The 10,289-nt window shown below is 34.5% G+C and overlaps 1 protein-coding gene across 1 annotated transcript in view; it reads right to left on the bottom strand.

Annotated features, from left to right (window-relative positions):
- LOC138333609 (BDNF/NT-3 growth factors receptor-like) overlaps window positions 1–8,760 on the bottom strand; it is a 122,595-nt gene extending 113,835 nt beyond the window's left edge. The window contains exon 1 of the mRNA XM_069282089.1: window positions 8,036–8,760. Within this exon, the coding sequence (XP_069138190.1) occupies window positions 8,036–8,250 (215 nt within the window). The 5' untranslated portion in view covers window positions 8,251–8,760. The remainder of the gene's footprint in view (window positions 1–8,035) is intronic.
- Between the last annotated feature and the right edge of the window lie 1,529 nt (window positions 8,761–10,289).

Raw genomic sequence — 10,289 nt, forward strand, 5'->3', positions numbered from 1 at the left:
TCCGGTTTAGATATTAGTGTTGACTTCTACCCAAAACAAACAAAAATGGCGGCTAATATAAGCCATGTGCTCAGTCGGTCTTGTCTACTTTGCATTCAAAGGGACAGTAAGTAAAATGGTTTAGATTGATATGTGTGACAATAATTTTCACATCTTGTTTTGTTCTTTGTGATGATTTTACGGTCAACTGAGCTTACCAAGTTGTAACAAGCTTCCAGGTGAATGACTAGAGGATTACCAGTAGAGTAAAGATGTGAGTAAACCGACATGGGTCACTGCCTCTGGTAATTGACAGCTTACATGCTAGCCTACCAAATTATTACACTAACTAATAAACAACCTGGACAGTGATTTACCTGGATAAGATCAATTTCTACCTGTACAACTTATGATATTATGGATGAACACATGGCTTCAATTTTTGAAGTCGCGATTTTTCTGTCGCCAAAAAAACCGCCAAAGTCATCATTTTATCGCCAATGAATTTTTTTTCGAAAAAATGGCGACCACTGGCGTGACATCTTAGACAGACATCAAAGATGTCGCAAGACCCATTAAAGAATGACAATACTGAAGATATACATTGACGATTCTCTATGTTCAGACTCATTGCTTTACTGCCGAGACAGAGTATTCCCAAAGGCAATTTCCAAGGGCTTTACTTTGAAATGACTTTCATTATGGTCGACACACATGCGAACCTGTGATCTATTATCAGTATAGCGACTTTGACGAGCGGAGTCAGGGTCATTATATTCAAAAACATTGCAATAACAAAAAACAAACGTCGCTCTTCAATGTCATAGTTTCTTGATTGCATAATCGACAAGACAGTATAGAAAATGATGTTTTTTTGCAAATATGCTTACTCTTCGACACCAAATTTCCTTTTTCGCGTTTATTTCTTCGTAAACAACTGAGATCTTTTAAATGTTTATTTCCCCTCCAAGAAACTGCGTTGTGGCTAAGCTATTTACAAAAAACGTAGTTTGCTGAATCATATATATATAAGTTATACGCCAGCCATGTAATGTAAGGATCAACACACTTCGTATAAATCAAGAACGTTCGCATTTTCCGTTGTATTTTAAAGAAAACATAACACTAATGGTAAAAGATTGAGATTAGGTCGCGGAAATTGTGACTTTTGTACGGTTATGTCACTTAGACTTTCAACCGTTTATTCATTCGTGAAAACGCATAAAGGTTTTGATAAATACATCAATTCAGATAAACAACAACTTCGTCATAACATTCGTACTTAGACAAGTTTAAAGTTGTTTACAATCGCTTGTAACCGCCTTTAGGCAGAACGTTTTATTTTCTCGGAGCCTTTTAATTCTATCGGAAGATTATTAGCCGATATTGTTGTGTGCTCAAGTATGACAACGATATGTATGGAATGTATATATTGAGCGAGTATATCCGTGTATTGTGTGTGTGTATATAACAATGTATTGTGTATGTATAAAGAGGTATGAAGTAATTGAATTTCGCCAGTTGTATCTACAAATATATTCTTGGTATACTGACCTGACCCACTGAGTGCTCTGCCTCGCATGTTGTATTCAACATACATTGAACATGACGTGGGCTGGAGGCTGTTTGTTGTTGTGAATTGTACTAGATTGAGATGTAGTGTAGACTAAACGTAAGTGGTAGCAAATATACATCTACACAAACTATGATACTAGACGGAATATTTTTCATCGATAAATATTTGTACAAATCCAGTATTTTAACATAAAGCAATTAATGGTACTTATTAATTGATAGGAAACTGTCTAAAGACTTGTTAGCTATGGTTGTAACGATTAAGGAAAAATATAAACACATGTAAATTCAAACATAATATTACCAATGAAAACGGAGAAAACCAACACCAGGTTCATCAATTATTCTCATGTAGAACATTTTGTCAAATATTATTATATATCTTAAAACCTCAAAATTATAATGAGAGGCAAGGTAATTTCTTTCATATAAGATATATTGAAATAAAGATAAGGATTTGAATAGCAAAATTTTTCATGAAGAAATATGGAATATTCATAGTTATTTGCACAAATGACCTAGATTTGTACTAGTGAACTAGATTTATACTGATGACCTAGATTTGTTCAAGTGACCTAGATTTGTACTGGTGACCTCGATCTGTGCATGTAACCTAGATTAGTACTGGTGACCTAGATTTGTACTGGTGACCTAGATTTGCACCAGGTGCATTTAATTACATTTACGAGTGGGTGAGGTAGGTATGAAAACAAAACACTTAGACTTACATATAACAAATTCACAGAGACAAGGGCTGGTTTTATGCGTTTGTACACACCTAATACAAATATCCTTTTCACAGGCATGAACATCTCTGAGGTAATGGATCAAAATAAATTGGCTTTTCATACAGCGGTGAACCGCATTCATAGTTAATTATACTTGTTATTCATTGCATCAAAAACACTAAAATAACAATATTCTTCGACTTCAACTGCCTCTAGATAATTAAAGTCAAGTATGAAGAGGTTGCTAAGGATTACGCCTGTTGAAGAACACGACCCGTTGTAGATATCTTATTCATTGACTAGAGCAGAAAATCCACTAGGAACTCTCTAATGAGATGTACGTGGTGACCGCGCCATAAAAAACGCGTTCTATCATTACATAAAGGTGTCTCAGCGTAGATCATGATCCTTCGACTAATCCCCGTATCAGCATTTACATCATTTCATTAATTTTGAAAGTATCGCTTCTGTTATTTGTGTATCATTTACATCTCTATAACGCCCCTTCTCTAGAACGTGTGAATGTATAATAGTCAGCTGTGCATCTTATACTACTGGAACATTGCATGATGTAATATGATGGAATGATAATGGTAATCAATACAACAATCTATTTATTAATTAAGGTAATAAGATCGATGGAACTGATATTTGATAACACGTAGTTTATAATTACTAAGAAAATATCTACAGACTAGTTGGCTAAGGCAACACACATGGATTTAATTAAGAATTACTTGTCATATTTTTGACATGCATTGGTGTGAAATATACATTGAGTGTTCTAGCATATCCAGTGAATTCTCACGCTGACTTAAACCCAGTGTTGTTGCCAGAGCCTAACTGCAAATGTTAATATTGGAAAATAACATACACTGGGCTTAGTAGCACCATAGAGGTACTGTGCAGTGGTAATGAAATGTACTGTTATCCAAAGTCCAAATGGAATGACTAACAACTAACTCAAAAATAAAAGCTACAGAAAATAACTTTTGGATACAATATGGTGCTGATAGTGACTGGCACCTTACTACAAAATAAGGGTTTTAAAAATTACTTTTGTGTACAAAACAGAGATGCTGTACCCAGCTTGTCCCAATTTCGATAGGATATGATTTGTACATGAATAATATGGACGTCGAGTTTTTAAAGTTGTGGTCACTCAAATAAAATGATACTTTAAATATATTACTTTTGATCTGCAATTATATATCCAATTTTGGAAAGGATTTGTATAGCTTTTTGCCTAGTTTTTGATCGATAATACTTCATTATTTTATAATTTATACTATATTTGTGTTGTAATTCTTGTATCACCAATAAAACATTTTGAAATGAAATATATCCAATTTTGGTAATGGAACACATTCGCGGGGTTTTAATTTCGCGGTATACTGATTTCTCTAGACACAATATTAGCAATTTTGCATAAAAGAAGTGAAATTGAAATATTTCTTCGAATTTTGGAATTCGCGAATTCAGAAAATCCGCACACATAGCGAAAATAACCCATGAGAAATTTACCAATCTTACCGTATAGTGGTTTGGCTGTTTTTTGTCAAAAATAATCTGAATCTTGGGATCTTTTTTGGATAGGATGATGACGCGACCGTGTGGTTTTGCGCAATTCTGTAATGATTCTAACTGTAATTGATTTTTTGTTATGTCTGTCTTTTAAACTGTCGTGCCGCATGATACACCGAGTTAGCCTGATTAATTATTTTTGTAGCTTTAGAGCTCAGACATATTTTTGGTTTCATGGTTTCTTTTAGACTGCATACTCTAAGTTGTTGATGAGTCTTCTAAGCAGAGCTGTATACTAGATGGTATTCCTCTAGTTTTAAACTCTAGAACAAACATGTACTAGAGACAAAATTAATAAAGCCGAATTTTAGTGATATGTTCAACAGATTAGTGGCCAGGCTTGGTTTCTTTAAAACAAAAATGTTTCGCAATGCAATTTATTTGTGTGCGCAATTAAAGTTCATGAACGAATAAAATTGCTCTAAGGTTAATCATATCAAATTAATTACATCAAAACAGTTTCAAACATCACAGATGCAGATAGTGATGTTTTTTTAACAATAGCAATGAAATGGCCGCTTAATGTCGAAAAACATGCAAACGCAGAAAGAAGTCGCAATCCAAAAAAATAGGTTAACACTATACTTTGTGCTGTTAGTATTCTACTTACATCGATACAAGATTCTCTGGACAAATCGATATTCTTATGTTTTCCCTAGTTGATTCTGAATGTGAATTATAGATATTATCTATATTAGTATATAGATGTGCGGATAGTCTGTGTTTTTGTTGCACTAGCATTAAACTATACATGGATATTCTTATTGTTTTTTAGTGGTTGGTATTATACACGTCCTTTATTCGTTCTGTCATTCAGTTTGACTATAACTTTCGAATTTTAGAATCTGATAAATAATATCAAAAACAGAAAACCTTGAAAACTACAGGACCCTCTTTCCGGCAAAAAGAATTATTTCGGTTCAAAATGATACAAATGTATATATGTTTCAATGGAAATTATCAGAGTGTCTTTGCAGATACCAACTCAACCGGTTACGAGCAATACATTTGTAGACCTTAAAATTCTCGTCCCTTAGTTTTCATATATCGCGTTGGAACTCTACGAGAAGGGCGTAAACGAAGGCAATTGTAAGTTGCGGTGCTGACAAAGAAAATGATACCATGCACACAAATTGGAATCATATTCTAAATTGTAGTGTTACGGCTTGACTAAATGATATGATTTACACGTGAATGGTGTTGTTCAGCCTCTGTACACGGCAACTGATAATAACCACATTGGTGAAGGGATCAATAATATAATGTATTAAAACACGACGCTGTAGCTGCAACGGCTGAAATAATACAGAAAAGACATTAAAGGGTTCATGAGGGCTGAACTAATTTCAAAACTGAATTAAACACAAGCTTAAACAGGTAATCTATTACCAACACTCTAAACAAAATGCACTCCGTAAACGCTATATACAACAATGACATAACTGTCTGAGAACATCATTACAAATCCCTGTAGCCCGACCTTGCAAATCCCTCACCAGTTTTTACAAAATTTGTTATGAAATGAACAGATAAATATTACGGGTCTCCTAGCCAAAGTCGATATATTTTAACGCGTCCTCAGTCACCCCTTCACCATTAATTGATTAAACATATATAGTTTTTCAATACTTAACCCATTCACCTCATTAGCTACCATACACTGCACGTAGAGCAGACACATGAATCCATAATTCTTTAAGAAGGTTTAGGTTTCTATTTCGGTACAGTTATTTGCTCTATCCTTGGTCAATTGATAGACAATGGCATGATCGATACCTTATATGCACAGTATATATACATGTATAATTTATGACTACATACAAGCAATTACTTGTTTAAAAATCTAGCTATTAAAACACCATATTTGGTAAATCGTTCAAATCTATGAAAATGCCAAATGTCTGGAACATGAACACGAATAGAATTCTATTTCAAGAAACCAATACTTCATTAATTGTCTGTAAAATGTATATTCCTATCTGTTTTGATTTTTGTAACCTTTACATCTAGTCATTATTGCGAAAGGTTTTCCGATTTCTTTATTCAGATAGAACACTACTTCATTGGATTTTGTGAGGTAAGCATTTTTATCTATTTTGATTGACTTAACCTATGCATCAAGTCCCTACCGGTAACATATAAACCTGTACTAAATACCCCCCTCTGTCTTACTAAACACACCTGTCGATCCGAGCTAATTAAGGAATGTGTGGGCGGATGATTACGAATCGAAATTTTCGCTGAAAATCATCCGATTATCCTTGTTATGGAAACCGAAACCGTCTTTAGATACTAGGCGACGCAAATTGTTGGTGATCTCACCAGTATCTCATCAGTCCAACATTAATATATAGCCTCTTAGGCGTGTTAGGATGTTTGGTAATATTTACATATATTGTTAAATTTAATTACGACTTGTGATTGCATGCATTTGAATTTATTTAGTTAATAATGCATGGCAACGTTAAATTTACTACCGGAACAGTTTTTGAATTACTAAGTAAAGAGTAATTAGTAAGGTCAGTAACTGATTGCATCTTGAATTGCAGGCTTGCTAGATGCATGTATTTGGCCTCATCGTGTCTCAATGAACAGTGTAAATCTTATGAATGTGTATACTTAATTCATCATTTGTAGAAGGTATAACATATACCAATAACGAAGTAAATACACACATTAGTATGCTTAATGTTATTTTTTATTTAATCAGACACATTCGTTAGTGGACACATCGATTCTTAAGTAAAAAGCTCGAATTAAACATTCATATTTAGACATACAAACCATGATTCCCTTAAGTTGGGTTGTATTGAGTAATTACATTAAGATCCAAATTAGACCGATTTGACAATTATGTATATTTACATGTGCGCGCACCATATATTCTGGTAATAAATTTAATGATGTTCTTACTATGACTAATTAAGTAACATATTTCTTCCGCTTTTCAGATTTAGTCTAGCTGAGTTCTTAGGCTTCCCTACCTTGAAGCATATTTTTGAAACCAAAATGAACGATTCCCAAACTTAAAAAAACACATTTTGTCAGTTTCCATGACCAATACTGTTATTGGAAAACTCTCTAGATCCCTATTATGTTTTTGCGTATTACAGAGTTATAACATGATATATAGGTATTGATTGTGACGTCATGTTTTTGCGAGCGCAAAGTCACACTTTTCAGAGAAAACAACGGGAATTGCGTTAGAAATAACGACATAACAATTGAGACCTACCCGCAAGGAAACTAATTCTGTGCGTGAAAAGACGGAATAACCTGTTACAAGTACAATTTTAAAAGAAAACATTTTGCTTCTGTAAAATCAATGCTTTGAAGTAGAAAAAAAAGTTCATATGCAAAAGTGACAAAAAATGTCATCTGTTGTCTCATATCTATTAATCGCCTTCTCTTCTTATCACGTATTGGTTTTGTGATGTCGTACAATCCCATTTTAGCTGATATGACAGTATAAATACGTAGTATCATGGCTATTCACAGACAGAACATGGGGAAAATCGTCATTTTTTGTTGCTTTTCATTTAAAACCGATAATGAAATTTTATTTTCGGAATTGATAGACGTATTATGTGATGCAGTATTGATATCCTACAGTTCATGCGGTACAACGTAACTGATTAATTTATTTCAGAACATTAGCATTTTCCTTTTTCAAATCAATCACAAATTTACGAACAGATGCTGTAGTCAGCTCAATCTTGAATTACGCGTATATAACATAATCAACCGGTTTTAAGGTATCATGCACACGTGTTTGTAATGAAATTTAATATCCTTGCGAAATTTTGGTCAGAATAATAGGTAAATATATATATATATATTCAGACAAATAGATGATTTATCAAGTAATAAGTGATAAGTAAAGGAATGGGCGCAGGCAAAACATATTGCCTCTATATCCATACCTAAAATACATAAATTTGATTTGTTACTCTTATTTTAAACTAATCAAATTGATTTAATGTAAGTTAGGGGTAGGCTCTTTTATTATTGAACGTTTCCTCTATCTAGTGAGAATTTGTGATATTTCCCCGTGCTACACAAGGAAACCAATATAGGCCAGTAGGATTATAAGGAGGGATAAGTTCACCAGGTAACTTGGCGTATTGCCTCGGTAACACACGTGCATAGAATAAGGTAATTATACTTACAACTTTTCCACGTACTGCATTTTTTTCTTGGACGACATGACAGGAATGTCATCTAATGTGTTTACAAGTTTACATTCCATAACGATCCTGTTACTATCATCTTCAGTATATCGACATTGACAATGTTCAGCACAATCCAGCAATGTCGACATTACTGCTGACATTACATGTAAAAGTATAGCACATTTCATTCCTCTTTGTATGTATTTATCCATTACGAATATTTTAAACGTAGCAAGTTCCGTGTTTTAACGTTAATTATGAAATTTCCATTTTAAAAGGAGATAATTATATAATGACCTCCGTAGGAATCGCTTGGCTTTATGTCCATGTCAACTGAAAACTGAAAGTTTTAAAATGTACTTGTTATAAAACTTTCCAAATATTCAAATATCAATTGCACACGTTCAACCATCACATGTCATTGTTAACGAGGTTGATTCTGTCCATGGCTTATAAAGGTATCTTAATGAGTCGGTGTTGAGGAAAACGCTGGCACAGACTCAAATGATAGTACACAAGGAATGCATGTACTGTAGATGCTATGGGAAATACAATGATCTATGTCCAGATAATCAGCTATGTTAGTCCACGGTCAGTTGTGTATAAAAATCCAACGCAGCTAACAAAATGAAAATCAGAAGAAAACATCCGATAAACTAGTAAATATTCACCGGTTATGATTAAAATATAACCAATGAAAATTATGTATGCAAATGATTAAACTATAAATATTCAACAGTTAACTTCAGAGAACTTCTGGAATTAATAAAATCACCGGTATATATGGTTGCTCTATTAAGTCCAACGCGTTAATTAAATGTTTTCAAGTGATAATCCAATGTTGACCAAATGGCCGTCCAAAACATGTTGATGTTGATATAACTTATTTACTGAGCAAAATTGTTTTGTTTGTTTAGTTTCGGTACAATGAATTTCCAGCGAAATATCACAAACCTCCACACATTTCAACACACCTCGACCAGCAGAACGTTTTAATTGATGTCTATCTACGGTTCGCGGACTATTATCTACAGGCGGCACTTTGGCCATGGTTAACATCTGGGGTCAATTACACCGGAAATAGCCTCCGGGTAACGTCATTTTAAAAGTAGGTCCGGACGCTTCCGTCCACAGTGCACCATTGCGACAATCCGGATTCAGGTTTCAATCAATATTGGACAGCGCCATCTGTTGGCATGGCGAAACGGACGAACTCGAATTTTCTGGTGGTAGAGGATGAATGGGAGCACCGTGTAGGTTATCCCGACACACTCTGTAACTATGCGTAGATGTGTATTGATTTTTCACATCACCCTAGATGAAATCTTCCCAGCTTGCTTACAAGATAACGGAGTATTGAGTTTATATAGTGTTAATCCGTTCACCGTGACAGACAGAATCGTCAACATCAAGTAACTTCATAAACTAGACATTTCTTTGACAATGAACGCTTAGGTTTAGTCCGACGGTCGCGTTTTGTCTAGATACCGAACAACAGAGTAAGCTGTATCCAAAGCTTGCCAAAGCAGTGATGTCACTGCTTACCATTACACTTATATCGATCAAACGCATCACAGAAAGTGATCTTGCCCTTTGTCATTTTCGGTCAAAATGTCTGTATGTATATTTTAGTGGTGCTCCTAACAAATCAATATTGTGACAGTAAGATAAATATATGATACTGGCACTTACGCCCACCTGCCTTAGCTCTGTAGTTGCGCTCCTGGTAATATGTCGGAAATGGAGCGACTCCTCAAATTGTGCATCACGATTATTGCAATGTTTTGCTAACTTTCGTTTGAAAGAAATGTCTGTTGGTTCCAGATAAAAACAAACAAATACCCTTGGCGCACCCGTATGTGTAGGATGGCCTTCATGCGCAATCTATTATACTTTATAGCGTATAGCGAATGCGCCGATAGGCGTGATACTGATATGCGGCAATTTTACATCTGTTTGTTATGACCCAACCCGGAGTTGTCAACTTGGTTTGGCGACTGCGCACATTATTCAGAGAAAGGTCATACGGTACTTTCATTCATAAATATGCATCTCCATTCATGTACATCGTATTTGTTAATATTATAGTTTAGATAAGAAATATAAAAACACTTATAATCATAAAGGAATTTAGAACACTGTCGTCAGAGTACCATGTCTTTTAACCCTTTCGTGATATTTGAAAAGTATCGAAGAAGAAGACAGTGATAACAGTTCGATTGATAGCTGGGAATCACCTTTTGTACACAAC

This window comes from Argopecten irradians, chromosome 10 (genome assembly GCF_041381155.1).
Source record: "Argopecten irradians isolate NY chromosome 10, Ai_NY, whole genome shotgun sequence".
Taxonomy (NCBI): domain Eukaryota; kingdom Metazoa; phylum Mollusca; class Bivalvia; order Pectinida; family Pectinidae; genus Argopecten; species Argopecten irradians.